This window comes from Haliaeetus leucocephalus, unplaced genomic scaffold (assembly GCF_000737465.1).
Source record: "Haliaeetus leucocephalus isolate CR32 unplaced genomic scaffold, Haliaeetus_leucocephalus-4.0 Scaffold328, whole genome shotgun sequence".
In the NCBI taxonomy this organism is placed as follows: domain Eukaryota; kingdom Metazoa; phylum Chordata; class Aves; order Accipitriformes; family Accipitridae; genus Haliaeetus; species Haliaeetus leucocephalus.
The window spans coordinates 257,086-273,678 of NW_010972764.1; the positions used below are offsets into that span (position 1 = coordinate 257,086).

Sequence of the window (16,593 nt, forward strand, 5' to 3'; positions counted from 1 at the left end):
TTATGCATCTGTAATTCCTGTTGGTCAGGCTGGAAGATGAATAGTAATCAGTAATACCAGTTCTATTATAGTATCTTTTTTTCTGTAAACCTACATCTATCTTGCTTCCCCTGAAGAATTATCACTCAGATTTCTGTTGGAAAGTGAGGGGAACAGAACTCCTAACTAGCAGTGAAGTGGGGACTGGTGTGCGTATACTAGTCTTGACTGGCAGACCGTCTCCTTGTTTCTTGGTAGGTGGAGCCCTAACTTTGCTGTTGCTGGGTAGAATGGGAGAAGACTATAACAATTACAGTGAGTAACTTTGCCGTACAGATAAGTACAATCCAGAACACCGTTCAGAGGACTGATTCTGTCATGATATCTAAAATTCTAGCCCTTGTATCACTAACAGTGTTGCTGTTCTTGTTCTGTTTTTTTTTTTTCCCAACCTTAGTTCCCATCTTTTAATTCGCATTTGGTAGAGATATAACTTTAGCTTTTGAGCTGACTGGAACTGACCTGTGATTGCCATAGACCTGTTGACATTGTTTCCTTGATGCAGGTTCAATTAAACTTTTGCTAGATGTGTAAAATAAACATAGTGCTGGCTTATATTATATTATATTTTTTACCATTGAAAAAAATCATTAAATTTTACAGTATTCACATGAGTTGATATTTGGGTGCATTTTCACATGCATAGCCTGTATATACTGTACTTTCTGTAAAGTTGCTTTTCTTTTCCCCTTTTTCTCTGCCAAAAGGATTCTGATACACCACCTTGCACAGCTCCTAATGTTTACCAGTTCAGTCTGCAAGCACCGACTCAGCTTATGGCCAGTTTACCACCCGCATTGCCTATGCCAAGTGGTAAACCCCAATCTGCGCCTACGAGAACCTTGATAATGGCCGCCAGTAATCAGGTATGAGCCAACTAAATGGAGCAACTTTTTCATGAGAAAGCGATCAAATCGGAAGTGTAGATCATTTTTGCTGTGCTGTCAGTCTAAAAACCTCTGAAGATAACCTTCATATAGCATGTGCTAAACTTCGTGTAACCATAAAAGTACTTATCTGCCATGTCAGAAGTGTGGGGAGAAGAATGGGTGGGAAAGGGTTTGGTGTTTGAGATGCATCTCTGAATGCAAGAGCCCTTCCACAGCACACTGATGCCTAGGAATAAGTTGAAGGGAGAGTGTCAGATGTCTGACTTCTTAATTTGTATTTGAGGCTCCTGGTGCCTAACCAGTGGGATATTTACAGATCTTTAGGCTATTTAACTTCCTGTTCTTAAAATAGAAACTTCATGTAGGTGGTGTATCTGTAAGCTAGTTTTTGAATCTGAAGAAATAGTACTGACCTCTCTAGGCTTGTTTAGTTGTCTTAATTTTGCATTAGTAGAACAGATCTGACTACACTTGTAACTTTCTGTAATACATTTTAAAGATAGAGAACAGAAAATTAATTATGGGCATGTGTACAAGAATTTTTACCAAAAAAATGCGTGCTTAAATATGCTGGGAGGTGACCATGCAGGGAAACGGTATGTTACTCAACTAGCCTGAAGTATTTAACTAGTGTATCTGTTATAGTACACGGGGAAAAAGAAGGGTTTTTTCTTACAGCCTTAGTGCCTCTATCTGTAGGAAAATATTCCCTCAATCTTGATTATTAAAACTATTAGTCAGAACAGCTGCCTCACGTGAGCTTTAATGCAAGTTGTGTGTTGTAGGTTGCCTATGATAACAAAATAATGAGCTGTTTTTTTTGAAACCTAGTTTTGGTCAGGTTCTTACAAGGTTTTTCTTAGTCTTTCTATCACAGTTTTTGGGAATCTAGGGCCAGGATATTTTCAACTTAATGACTTTGTGTTTTTTAATTTGATTCAGCACTGGCATGACACAAGATGTATTTGCTTCAGATTCTGCTTTGAGATTGTTCAAGTATTTTGCAGAATTGCAGAGTAGTTGAGGCTGGAAGGGTCCTCTGAAAGTCACCTAGTCCAACTCTCCTGCCCAAAACAGGGTCAGCTACAGGAGGTTGCTCAAGGCCTTCTCCAGTCAGGGTTTTGAGTATCTCAAGGGATGGAGATACTGGGCAACTTGTTCCAGTAAAAAAGTTTTTTCTTAAATTTAAATGGTGGTTTCTGTATTTCAGCTTATGCCTGTTGCTTCTTGTCCTTTTACTGGGCACGAGTGAGAAGAGCCTGGCTCCATCTTCTTTACACCCTCTCATTAGTGAGACCCATCAGTAAGATCCTTCCCGAGCTCTCTCTTGAGATTAAACAGTCCTAGCTCTGTCATAATTTCCTTGTATGACAAATGTTTCAGTCCCTTATTTATCTTCATGGACCTTCATTGGACTCATTCCTGTATGTCCATGTCTCTCTGTTACTGGGGTACCCAGACTTGGGCCCAGCACTCCATGTGTGGCCTCACCAGTGCTGAGTAGAGGAGAAATGATCACCTTCCTTGACCTGCTAGAGATACTTTTCCTAATGTAGCCCAGGATGCTGTTGGCCTTCCTTGATGCAACACTGGGAGTCCCTGGTCGCTTTATGCCAAGCTGCTTTCCAGTTGGTACCAGTGTGTACTGGTGTGGAGGATCATTCTTTCCCAAGGGCAGAGTTTAGCATTTCACTTTTTCAAACTTCATGAGATTCCTGTCAGCCCATTTCTCCAGCCTGATAAGGTCCCTCTATGACAGCACAACCATCTTAAGTATCAGCCACTCCTTCCAATTTTGTATCATCTGTAACTGTGCTGAGGGTCACTCTCTCCCATCATCCAGGTCATTAACAAAGATATTAACTAGTGTTGGTCCTAGTATCAGCTCTTGGGATATACCACTAGCTGCTGACCTCCAGCTGGACTGCGTGCTGCTGATCAAAATACTTTGAGCCTGGGATGTAAGGGAATACTTCTCATTCAGCTTGTGAGTTTGATTTATATGTCTAGAGATGGTAACTGCTGCTTACTACAGAATAAAAAAACCCCAAACAATCAAGATAATGCTTTAAATGTTGAAACTTTTTAGATAAACAATGAAGAAATTTCATCTGGACAGCATTTTCAATGTTCAGTAATATCAGCATTGAGTTAGGGTATGTTATAGCTTGATGCCCAAATTCTTCATAGTTACCATGCCAGTGCTTGTTTTAGGCACGTCACTGAAATGGTTTTCACTCTCTTTTTCATTTAGACCAGGCTGCTTTCCCTTTGCATACTGCAGGTGTTCCACTGTTTCCTTGCAGGCAGGTTAATGTAGAAAGGGTACCATCTTTGAAAGCTGTTATCACATGCTCTTCCCAGCTACCTCCACAATCCTCAGTCATCTACAAAGCCCCACTTGTATCTTGAGGTATGCCTTTTGTTTTGATCTTCTAAGTGATTACACAGATTCCTCCCTGCCTCTTCCCCGCTTTTATTTGTCCTCCCTTACTGTTGAATCTTACCTAGGCAAAACCAGCTTATCTGCACAGGAAATGTTGTCTATTAGTGAGAAGCTGAGAGAACAATATATTGCTTTTTAGTGCCTGCAATTGAGTATTCACACGCTAGTGTACAGTCTGAAACTTTTGAAGTTTGTTTAAAATAAAACTGGAGAGCTATTTGAAGTTAAACTTCATCTAAAATACAAACTTAGTTGAGTTTATTCTTTTCCTTAACAACTTGGCTTTTCTGAAGAGGTACCCTAGAGCTTAACTTCATCGAAGTTACACAAAAAAAGAATCCGGTTTTGAGGCATGCAGTTGTTGGTACAAAACAAGTTGGCATCCAGAGTTTTTTGCCTCAGTTGTGAAGAGGCAATGTGTTGCATGAATTTTGGATCTCTGTTGGCATTTTGAATCTTGGAAAACAACTGCTTTGTAGCACTTTTTCTGGCTTTCTGTTACTTGGCTGTCCTTTCCAATACTTGTACAAACTACTAAAAGAACAGTTAACAATACTTATGTTTAAAATCGGGAATTTTTCTGTGGCTTTTGCTTGACAAAGATGTGCCTTTGAGATTCATGTTAAATCAGAGGAATTTCTTGCTATCTACAGTTCAGAAATGGGATGACGGCTTTTCTGCATTGAATTTACCAGAAGCTTATGTATTGTGAGGTAGAAATGTTCTTTTTTCATAAGAATTATGACCAAGTCAGAAGTGGGAAATGAAATCATTCTAACCCAGAATACTGTAAATGTCTCCATTTGCAACTTTCTGGAGCATGACTGAGCTAGATTAGGTTGATGGCTTTCCTTTTGCAGTTAATGTAACTTAAGAACATGCTAGTTTATAACTTTTAATGGGCACATTTTACTAGCTCAGAGGACTCCTATCCTGATAGACTTGAACATGTGCAAGCCTTTTTCTTAACAGCGAGTGTTCTTTCATATTAAAAAAAGTCTTTGAAAGGGAGTCATTTGTCTGCATGGTGTCTTCAGCCTTTTCTCTGGCAACTTTCTCTGCCTCAGTTTAGCTTGGAAGCTGTACCTAGGTTTCCAGTACTACCCTCAAAAGCAGGAGGTGCCAATGTCAAGAGCACTAACTGTACTTTGAACAACTTGCAGCCTTCTAGGCAAATTCTCTGCCATTAGAGCTTCCTAACACTTTCTTTTTTGAAATAGCTTTAGTGTGATTACCAATTCTATTTACATACTGCATAATTAATTGGAGAATTTCCAGGTAGTTCAGGGACTAATTAAGCTCCTGATAAAGGTCTGCATGCTATTTGGGATCATCATCATTTTTCCAAGGTAATCATTCTACTTTGCTGACAAGCAGTTTGAAATTTTTCTTGGGAGAGCAGAACAGTTTATGAAGCAGTGTTGCCCATTGAAATAAGCAGAAAAACAGATATTGGCATGCATGTCCAGATGAATGGAGGGGGCAGAAATTGCTTGGTGACTTCCCATGGAGAAGAAAGGACTACTTTCCTTGCTACTTTGGGATGAAATAAATTCAGTTGTTCTTGGAATGCTGGTCACTTCATCACCAGTGAAGACAGAAGAAACTTTGTGTTGCTTAGGTCAGAAGAATTCCTTTCTTTTACTTTCTGTTTTTTTTCCCCAAAGAGCAGTCTTTTGATTCAAAAGTAGCTAAAGCCAGTAAGCACCAGTCCTTCTGCTGTGCTGGCTAAGAAAACCTCCACTGAAGACCCTTTAGATGAGTAGTGTCTGATTGTGAATGTTAATTGAAAATTTCATAGCAGCATTCACTGGCTCAGTTCTGAAGCACAGGAGACAACTAGGAATGAAACCTTAATGTCTGTGCTGAAATACCACAGTCTTAGAAGAACTTGTAGAAGTAGTTTGTTTTTGAGATTCTTTTGTGTTTGGCCATATAAGGCCAGACACTTAAACTTATAAACACCTTGTTTATATTGCTTTACAGGCACTTCACTGGCCAAAATACTTCAGTTTGCTCTTACCTAGAACAATTGTTAATGGTGTTGCTTTGTCTGACTAGTAATGCTGATACTGCTAGTATCTCTGGAGTGATTCCTCAAAAGTTAGCGGCATTGGAAACAAAAATAACATTGGCCAGGGACTTGAGTAAAAAATGTATTTCTTTTAGATGAGTGCAGGCAGGTTAAGTGTAGTTCACTTTGACAAAAGATACATTTGTAAAGATAGATTAATTCATGTCAAGACTGAACGCTAGTCCACTTTACCAAACTTTTCTGAGAATGCAGGTGTCATCAACTAGTCAGAAGTACAAATATGCTAAATTCCCTTACTGTAGTGTGATGCTTCAGAGTTTTTAGTATGTTAACTTCAGTTTAAAAGTGACTTGGCTTGTTTCTTCAATGGCATTATTAAGCTGTTTAGGTACTGAAGGTTTCTTCAGCCAAATGGCGTTTTTCTTATCTTTTATTTAGAGCTCTCTCATTTAGGGTGGAATACTTTTTTGGTGTCCGTGCATTTTGTTAGGCAAAAGGAGGATGCTACTGTCTACTTTGGAAACAGTTTTGATTCTAAATGTCAGACTCCTATCTTCTGTGTATGACAGATCATTGCTTGTTTTTTTATTTAATACAAGCAAAATTAGGAAAAGATGATGTTTTATTTCCTAAAGAATGGAGAGAAGAAAAAAACCTGCATCTGAGTTTCAGAGGCTGTTCAGCTGAAAGCAGTACTCAAGATATTTTCATCTTAGATTCTCATATATTTACATGGACAGTCTTTATGTGGTGATCTCCTTCTGCATAGGGAAACTGACTTAGCTTGACTAGACCCTGGATAACCTAACCTGACTCTGCTTACAACAGATGGTCAGACTAAATGATCTCCAGAGGTCTCCATATAGACATCCAGGTCTCCAGAGGTCTCCATATAGACATCTAGCCTAGATGTTTATATGACTGTATGAAAGTCTCTGGCCACCTTGGTTGCTTCCTGAGTGCTTTTTGAGTTGCAGGAAAGCACAAAGTCTAAATAGTAGTTTCTAGAAACATAAATAAACCCACCATAAATGATAGGCTTACAGAAATGTAGAAGTAATACCTGATTTTTGTTTGCGTAGTACACCTTTATCTTCCAGTGTCACTGTGATCAGATTGTTGCTTCCAAACTGAGATTGAATATTCACAGAAGCATTTCCTCTACTGACTTTTTCACATGTACTCTATTGATACCAGCTCATCATTTGGAAAGTGTTTTGGGTCTGCTCACAGTAATAATACCTTTCTGTTCCAAATAAAAAGGTGAGAAATCTCAGTGAGGTAAGATTTCTCTTTAAGGTCTAAAATTGTCAGCTTTATGCTAGAGAAGCTGTTATCTCGTTCTCCTTAATGACAAGTATGCAGATAACATTTCATGGCCCATGTCACAACAGCAGCAAAGTTGCAGTATGAGTTCTGTCTTCTGGTAGTGTTGTTTTGACTCTCCCCCCTCACTTTTGAAACTTGACTGGTGACAAGATCAAAAAGGGTGTTTATTTTGTGTCAGATTCTACTTCCTTTACCACAAGGTAGCTCAAAATATGTTCAGACTATGATGGTAGTATCTACTGTCAGTCATTCATTCTGGGGACTAGGCCCTCTGGTCTCTCAAACAGTAGTTTGCCTAACCTGTTGTTAAAGGTGAAGAGAACCAAAAGCTTCCTTTTCTTACAGGCTACTGGCAGAGCTACCGCACAAAGTAAAATAGGATATGAAGGACCAATATAACCTGCTCCATTGTGGCTTTGAGTCTTTCAGTCTCTAGTGTTAGAAGATAAGAAACATCTAAAACTTTTCTTGCTTCTGAGCTCTTTGTAATCTCAATGTTGATTTTTTTTTTTCTTTGCTGCTCTCACAGCTGGTTGCATAAATGCTGTTTTCTTTTAACAGGAGCAGAAATGGGTTTTGGCTCATTTTATAAAATCTGTTCAGGACTCAAGATCTTGTCAGTTGTAGCTGAAAGTAGCCAGTAGGTCTGAACAAGGGGCCCAAAAGGAGAGGAAGTGTCTTTAAAGTTTGCAGTACTTTGGGCCTTATTTCCCCAGACCACCAGTTCTAAACAAGTTGAGTAAGAACTTACTTTGGTTTTGCTATACTTCAGCTTAGAAATCTAAACCACTTATAAATCCTACCAGATTAAGAGTACGCCCAGGTGGCTGGTGCAAATATCTTGTAGAATCCTGTTAGCTAATGTAAAGTAATGAGGCTAGGTTGAACTATTGCCTAATACTTGATTTATTGCTCATGCAGTAATGACTAAAATATTGCTTAGGTCATTGCCCATCGTTTCTCTGCAAAACAGTGAATTTATTTCATAAAGAACAAGAAGTTAAATTTTACTTACATGCAAAATACATATTTTTAGTATATTTCCAGATGTTATGCTCAAAGTGGGAAAGTAAACATAAATCCTTTAAAAAAGCGTTCTTTATGTTTTTGGGTTTTGATTGGGGTTTTTTTGTTGTTTGGGTTTTTTTGGTTGTGGGTTTTTTTTTTGCTACACGCCTAAAATAGAGAATTTGGAAATATGGTGAGAAATTGAAAAGAACTTTGAAATATTTTGAGGATGTATGTTAAGTTATTTAAATGGATACTTAAAATGTTAATGGTGCATTAAAGTTCTTCTGAATACTACTCCATAATATTTCACATGGAATGATTTTGAAGTATGAGTTTGATTACAATTCCGATCAACTGCAGACTAGATTCAATCATGGCCATTAATCCTGTAGTCTTAGCAACAAAATAGTAAGTATGTGTTCTTTCTAAACTGTCTTGTGCCTTTTCTAAACTTTTTCTTTAGCTTTGTAGGTCCTTACCAATTATTTTTGAGTGCTGTATGTATAAACGCTTTTCTTTTAGAGTACTGATACTTCATTTTCATTGCTAACACTTCTCTGCTTTTTTCTTCTTTCTTTAGAGATGCTAACAGGCAAAAAAACCCAAACACCAAACCAATTCAGAAACCCTGTTTATGCTTAGACTTCAGCTCTCTTATGTTACTTGTGTTATTTCAAAGTGTAGGTGATTTATTTTTGGCAATAAATTTTCTTTTCTAACAATGGCAGTCTTTGAATGTTAGCAGTTTTGTATAGTAAATTTGCCAGTACTTAAGAATAAAAGTTTTGTTTCCATAGTAAATAATTTCTTGGCATTCCAATTTCCACCAGGTTTGTGTTGTTTGGGGTAAAGGCCAGGGACATCCTTTTCTTAAATTTCTTAAAATTTCTGGAATTTTTTCTAATCTGTTATGTGACACAGAATTCCACCCTTCCCTGCCACCCCTGGGCTTGTCTAAATGCATTTTTTTTTTAATTTTCCCTCCAGATCTAGCAACTTTTATTTGCAGAGGGTCAAATTCAACAGACTTGTCAAAACAAAACCCAAAACCAAACCAGTTCTATCATTCAGTTGTTGAATCAATAGCCCTATGATGGGAGAGATTATTCTATCAAGCGAAATAGATCTAAAGAAGTCAAAACATCTGAAGATTTGTCTGTCGTATCACAGATGAAGGGCTTTCTTTTTTGATTATCTGATCTCTTTCCAGCCATCATCAGATTAGACTTGCCATTTCTTGGTGATTATGGGAGTCCTGAGCATGTGAAATCCAGAAGTGTGTGGACCAGAGACAGCTGTTTGATACAGCGTCTTGGGATTTCCAAAAGATATGAAGTAAACTTATTTTACCAAAGATTCTGAAAGAAATTAAGTGAAAGATGTGTGCCCTCTTGTAAAGAATTAACTAGTTAGAAACAAAGATTCAGTTTTTGTAGTAAATGAAGTTCACCAGGAAAGCCCTGCAGGAGTTTGTGCTGGGCCTCATGCTCCCTAACATCTGAAAGGCAATGGATGAAGGATAGCGAATTTGCTTGTGGTGTTAAGTTCCTTAAGGGCCAACTGAGAAGGGGTGCAGGACCTTTCAAGGCGATGCGTCAGGAGGGAGAGAAATACTTTAAACTTTGTAAAGAGCGGTAGGCCCTGGGCTGACGGTTTCTTGCAAAGATGAGATCTTGATGTTTTTGCAGAAAACTGCTTTGATAATGCTTTCTTGATTTCCTACTGAGAATTGAGTGTCAAACCAAATTTCAGACATTATTAGGAATAAAGAGCAGTAATGAAAACATCATGTAAAAATCCATGTACGTCCCCCATCATGAACAGTGAGTACAATTTTGCCTTCTACATCAGAAGAAAGTTATAATACAAATGGGAGAAGAATAGGGAAGGATGGCAACAGTGGTCAAACATATGGAATTGCTTCTGTGTGAAGAATGAATGATTCTTTAACATGGAGAATAAAATAAGGAGGTATATGATCTAGGTCTGTGTAGTCATCAGCAGTATATGGAAAAGTCAGAGAGCAGAATGACAAGAAATTAATTACTCCAAGAACTGAAAAAATCATCAGATAGTAGGTTCAAATTAAACATGATGCTCATTTAAGCTGTGAAATGCCAAAGCACAAGATGCAGGATGCTAAAAGATTATGGCTTAAAAAATCTGAACAAATGAGCAAACAATATCTAGTTGAGAACTAGTAAATACAAAGGCAACATCTCTGACTTAAGAGGTCCCTGAGTCAACTTCCTTAAGTACCTGCTGTCTGCTGATGAGTTGTAAGACAGATGGATTCAGATTCTGCTCTTGACAGTTTGACAGTCTTTATCTTGATGGCTTAAAAAACAGTGCGAAATGCTTCATGACAAGCTAGAGATTGCTTTCTGGCTAGCTTATTAATCATTCTTTGGAAGTTTGATTACCTTCTGAATAAACCAGGGATACAACTTCTTTTAGGATACAAGTAGATAGGTTTAATTGTCATACTTGCCGTGGGGCTTGTCTGATCTTGTGGTGACCTGCCTTCCTGCCCCCAATAATTTTCTTTCTGAATCGCCAAAATGAGGATGAAGTTGCCAGATTTTTCACATTTCCAGCTGAAGAGAATAGGCTTGCTGAGACTTTGTATGCTCCTTGGTCAGAATTTTGTTCTGGTTGTACAGTGGCAAAACTAAAGTTTTCCTCTGTCTTTTTTTTCAGCATATAGTTGAGGGTAACTGTAATGACTGGCTGTTTTGAGTGTTTTGACTGTTGAAGGATCATTTTTAGTATTTTGACCTCATTTAGTGTAGATGCTTAATTGTCTGCTTATATAATTGAGAGTCAGATGTACACTTCCTGAACTAGAAGACTTTGCACAAGGATGTGACAAGATGGTGTGTTTGCTTGAAGGACCACTTGCCAAAAATATAAAACATTCTCTAAATTTTTTTTAGTCTCATGTTGTTGACTTTCATAAATAGCTTCCAGTAGATGTTTTAGCAACATATGTCAATAAATAAGGTTTGGGTAGTTGTGTCTCTTAAGAATGAGGGATTCTCAGCTTGCATTCCCTTTTTCTGTATGTCCTTGAATATTATACCATTGGTAGTCTACACTTAGCATCTCTGTCTTGGGAGTCTAGAAGGTGCATGTTGAAGGTTGATTAGGTTGCTGTAGGACACACTTTACAAATTAAAAAACAGTTTAAGGTTTTTTTGCCACCCTGCAGTTAACTTTAATTATTCCTTAATACTAGTCTTCACCAGTTTGTTTTACTGTATGCTCAGTGTCTCTTCTAATTATAATTTGACAGTAAAATGTTGCTTATGGAATTATGCCTTCAATAACTGTTTTGGTTTTGTGCACATCACTGTAATGATGGCTTGGTGTTCTCATATTTCTTTCTACTCCAAACTTGTTTGGAAATACAGGTTACTAAAGTAGCTGCAGATATTTCACATTCTAAACAGTTGTCTCAAATGTCAGCTTTATGGTGTTCCTGTTTAACCACTTAGGGTACACAAAATGATGTATTAGCTTTGTTAAAGGCAGTCAGTTGTCTGTCTTAAATTTATTGCTGTCAGGTGTCAGGTTGCTTGCATTGAAGTTATCAGTATTTGGGAAGTCTGTTTCAATTTAATCTTTTGAAACTCTTGCAGCCATTTTAAATACATACACATTAAACCAACTTACTGTATGCCACTAAGTGATAGGGATGCCTGTAGATTTACTCAGGCTGCCACTAAACCTTTTTGGCGGTTTCTGTTCCAAGTTATTGGAGATTCCCCCAAAACAAATGTCATGCTATGTTCCTGATCATTCAGTTGTTTTGCCTCGGTCTGGATGTGTGGTATGGTCTAGGAGCCGTCTAGCTGTATGATCAGACCAGTAGGATTTACAAGCTCCTTACAAGCCACAGCTGGTTTACCTGTAGCTGAGTGAGATTATTGGTGTAGCAGACTCATGCTTTGTATGTATCAGTACATATGATCACGCCCTTACATTTATCCATGATGTTTCTGAAAGTCTTACTGAGTGTATCTCACTTGGTCATGCTCTTGCTAAGATCCTCTAAAATAGACATGACTGTCACAGTATTTAATGTGGAAGGTCTTTGTTTTTATAAGGGTGATGTGTAGGGAGTATGTTCCACACTGAGATCCAAGGGTTTTAAGGACGCTTTGAAATCTACACCATTTAATTTGCAGGACATCTACTTCAGAAAACACCTCTTAAGCTGTTAGTGCCATTGGACTTGCACAGCTAAAATTAGACAAGCACGAAAGGACTAGTTGCCTCAAGCAGTGTTCTGTGGGAATGACTTGTATGTTGAAGAGATACCAGTGGTAATATGTGCCTTGTTTCAGTTGTTTGTATGCCTAAACTGAGTGCTTATCTTGTGTTTTTTAGCAGCACAGTGGAATGAAGTTTTCCATGAAAGGAACTCATAACCAAGGCAACAGCTACAGCCCTGTCAGCAGTGGAGGCATGAGGCAACCAGTTGGTAACCGAGGACACCACCAGTACAATCGTAATATATGGAGAAGAAAAAAACACAGAGACAGTTTGCCTATTAGTCTGAGTAGATAATGGCAGATGCCAAAATGACCTTCCCTGTTCAGACAAATGGAGTGAGTGCCACTCGACTTGAGGGATGGAGACCAGCGTCCAGCACATCGTTTTATTGGTGTTGCCAAATATCTGCAGCTGACTTCTTTGCATGTTTCTTTGTGTGGTGGTTCAGTCCATCTTCAAGAAGTAGTTGTGCTTATCTGTGAAGCCTTATTAAATGTGGAAGTTTGTTTTCTGCCTTCCCACAATGGTTCATACAGTGCCGAAGCAGCTCTGACACTAGAACTGCAAGGACATTTACAAATGCTGTGGCTTTTTTGCTGTGGCTACATCTGTTCCTTTGTGGGTTCTGTTTTCTTTTATTTTAGAAGTGAAGGAAACTTCAGCCCCTTGGAATTCTTTTTTTTTTTTCTTTGCAGCAAATCAGGTTGGGAATTCATAAAAGTAAATTTGCTGCTCTCCTGGTTTTTTTTTTCAAAGTTCAGAATTTTTTGCTCTGTAAATATTGGAAGTATAATTTGTGCAATAACTTGGAATTTTTAATTTAATTTCATATTGTCACGTAAGTTATATTTAAGGGGAAGAGGTTTTTTAATTTACAGATCCTTTCCCAGGTTGCATTATCTAAGTTGGGTTCATAGTTTTGGCAGGTTGTCTGAGCAGTGTTACAAACATGACATTTGGTAATATTTGAGGCTTCTTGATTCACAATGAAAGTGCGATTTGGCTTATGGTTTTAAGAAGGTATTAAGCTCCAAAGCATTTTGACCCTGTGTTTTTTAGCTCATTGTCTGGCCTCTATCAGTCGTCTTGCTCTGACCAATGAGTTTTAATTTTATTCCTTTAACTAGACAACAAATCCAGCATTTGTAGTACCAGAAGTAAAACTTTTGAGAGGGAGGGGAAAAAGGTTGGTTCAAGTCCTGATGTGAAATTAAAAAGCTGTGAACTACACGCTTTGATGCATTTTAGTAACGTAACCTGTTAATGTTTGGGTTCAAACAACATTATTAAACAGAGGTACCCGGCTTAAGGAATGTGGAGAAAGGAAATATGTTGATTCCATTAAGGAATCTGTATAGCAGTATGCATTAGTTCTGTTAAGAGCAAATATATAAAAAGTACTTCAGCTGCTCTAAGCATTATGAGAAGTATCTTTTAATGTATTGCAGGAGAGCACAGCCCAGTGTTGTACACAGTATGAGTGGCTGGCACTTAATTTACAGATGCATACAGGTATACTATGCAAGTGTGTATTGCCATGACAAACACTGTCTTTAACTTTTTGAAAAATGTACATCCTGCCTAACCCTGAGTTTTTAAAGCACCACAGTTGTCCTGGGAGTAGGTCACATCTCATGCCCTCTGACTTCCTGTTTTTTTTAATGAGAGTTCTTAAGCTATACAGAAAACTACAGATCAGTTATGTAAGTCCACTAGCAGAGAAAGCTGAAGAATCCTGTTAACAGGACATCTATACTGTGTACAGATATAGAAGGTTTTAAAACTGATATCTGATATTAAAATGAGGTGTCAAGCATGAAGCTTTTTAATATGCTGTATGCCTTTGAAGCAGTAGTTCATGTTATTACTGAATCTGTCAAACACAAACAGGTCCTTGAGGGGAGAGAGGGCAACATTCCAAAGTAGAGTAGTGCATATCTGTTTGCAAAGAGTTTGTCTTAATGCTCCAGACTCATCACAATTTAAAAAAAAAAAGTTTTAAAAATTGTGAGCTGATTCATAAATAATATCTAAGGGCTGTTACATGAGCCTGTACTGCTTAGTCTTCACACACTAGCAATATTGAGCATAACTACATTAAGGAGCCTTCAAAGGCTTTAGTTGGTGTCTTATACTAGCGTCCATTTTAAAGCAAAACTCATTTGAAAAGTGGTATCATGTAACACTTCAGTCATGGTGAACCAAATAAATTGGCCTGGCTATCACTGTGGTTATGTGCTACAGGTTTAAAAAAAATCATGTTTAAATTTTTTGTGTGGACAACTATGTGGAAGCTAAAATTGACATATTTTTATGTAAAGTTTTCTATTCTTTGATTTTTAATAAACTTTGGAGACCAGTCATTCTTCTGTACATTTTAATGGAAAATTTAATGGGTGAAGTAATACTTGACCTTACCCCGTTGTTTGAAATACGCTTTGAATGTCTGCTTTAAATTGTTCATGCTGAACACCTTCAGAATGAGCTTGGAAGGATACCCTCCACAAACGTTTGTGATGTGTTTATAAAGGGAGTAACTAACATGGCTCTTGGTTTCGTAGCCGTGGATTTGATCCCTTGATAATGAGAGAGCAAAGGAGCTGGAGGCAGTTCCCAACAATATTCTTAAAAGAGAAGATTGACTAAATGATCCCTTGGGATACCTTAAGTTTCCATATAATTTTTTTAGTCCCTCCCTGTAGTTTCTCAATTCCTTTCAAAATATTTGTCCAGTTTTCAGCCTCCTCAAAGATTGGACACAGCTTGTCTTTTTTGTTGACTTCTATTAACCCTGTGAGAGGACTCTGAAATGTCAATAACTGAATCAAATTCAAAATTTCAGAAACTGAGTCTTTGGAAGGAACTTGTGTAAATCCATGAGCTCCAAGAAAGGAAACCAAAGTATTTTTAATAGATAGTAATGCAGGGCTAGGGATTCAGAGTCAGAGAGGTCTGTGGTACTTGGTCAGTCTTAATGAGTATCCACTGGAGAAAAATAGAGAAGTGGTGGGAAGGGAAAATAATACGCACTCAGTAATAGCTGGGATAATAACAATTTTACTTCTGTCAGGGTCAGTTAGTCAGTGGGACATGACTGACAGAGGGATATATATTATCTCTGCAGACAAAGATTTAGTGCAGCAGCATTGGTCTTGGAATTTCAGTTTTCCTGGGCTCCACCTTTTCCCTTTTCCTGTCCAGATGATTACTTCGCTTTATTCTTCCTACAGATTCTGCCCAACTATTTATCCTTGTTAGTAATCTCCTTCTAATGCATTAGGAGTCTCACTTGGTTCCTCTGAACCCCTGTTGTCTGACAATAATCTCAGATATCCACCTGATCTTTTCCCCATCCCTACTGACTATTTTGTCATGGAGGCAGGGCAAGAAGACACAAGTGTGACTGCTGGTACAGTGTTGTTGGTTCAGCAGTTTGTCTTTCCACGGGAACAGCTGTGGGACAACATCTTGAGAATGGGCACAGCAGCAGTCAAAGAGCAGTGTTGGAATATAGTAGACTTTCAAGCAATGTGACCTCTTTATCATTTGTGGGCAAAAAGAAAAGCTTAACTTGCAAATGCTAACAGACAACAGATAACTTGGTGTATATGTGTGTGTGGGTGAATGGGTCAGCTTCTGAGCTTTCCAGGTCAACAAGCCTTCTACTTGCTGGCTGCTGCCAATATAGTCTGGTTATAAATTTGATAACACCTGAACGTAACCGAAGTTTTGTTCTGAATTCTCCAGTTAAGAGACATGACAGAGCCATCGATGAGGTGGCTGATCATGTCTTGGCTGATCATGTTCTGCATGTAGACTGTTTTGATTGGGGCTTGGAGTGTTCTGGAAAGTAGATGTGCCAAAAAGAAAGATTTTGGAGGTAGCCTTAGAAGGAAGGGAAACCTGGAAAAAAAAAGATCCTGCAGATGAGGAAGGTACGTGGAGAGGAACACCAGGGGACGCCCTGGAGCCTTGGCTGATACAGGCCTGGACCGGTAACTGTGGGTAGCTGTACAGCATGAAGGGACATGGTTTTCTGCCTGACCTTGGCACGCTGGCCCCAAACCTCCCTGCTGGGAAGGGGGTTGAGACCCTAGCAAACGTAATGGTTTGGGGGTGTGAGTGGATGAGTGTGTGGAATAATCAGCTGGGGTAAAAGCTCAAATCTTGTTGGTTTGTAAATAAACACCAGTATTCAGACCCAGTACAGGTTGTTGTTTACTTTAATTCACCTGTAACAGAAAATGGTGTCAGAATGACAATACTGACCATTTACTGAACCTCAGGTTCACAGGCAGAAGACTACTGTAGCTGACCTTTCCCAAAATCATCTTCTGATGGCTTTAGGCTTTCTTTTCAACCAGGATATTAACTTGTATTATTGGTTTGTTGTTTTTTACTTCCTTCCAACACATTCTGTAAGTTTCGGTCCTGGAGGTGCCTTGCCTATTTTGGATGACAGAAGTCCTTCATTTATTCTTGGCAGTAGGAGATCACTTAAGGAAACCTATGGACAACTTGTGTCTGTGAGAGATTTATTAGGCAACATGTTTTTAACTTTTTTA

The 16,593-nt window shown here is 38.4% G+C and overlaps 1 protein-coding gene across 4 annotated transcripts in view; it reads left to right on the top strand.

Moving 5' to 3' along the window:
- Window positions 1-14,388, top strand: part of PAPD7 (PAP associated domain containing 7) — a 62,162-nt gene extending 47,774 nt beyond the window's left edge. For 3 of the 4 annotated variants that reach the window (XM_010571422.1, XM_010571424.1, XM_010571425.1), the window contains exons 11-12: window positions 747-905; window positions 12,143-14,388. In XM_010571422.1, coding sequence (XP_010569724.1) covers window positions 747-905; window positions 12,143-12,322 — 339 coding nt within the window. In that variant the 3' untranslated portion in view covers window positions 12,323-14,388. The remainder of the gene's footprint in view (window positions 1-746; window positions 906-12,142) is intronic. The other variant, XM_010571423.1, reaches the window with a different exon arrangement.
- Window positions 14,389-16,593: the final 2,205 nt, after the last annotated feature.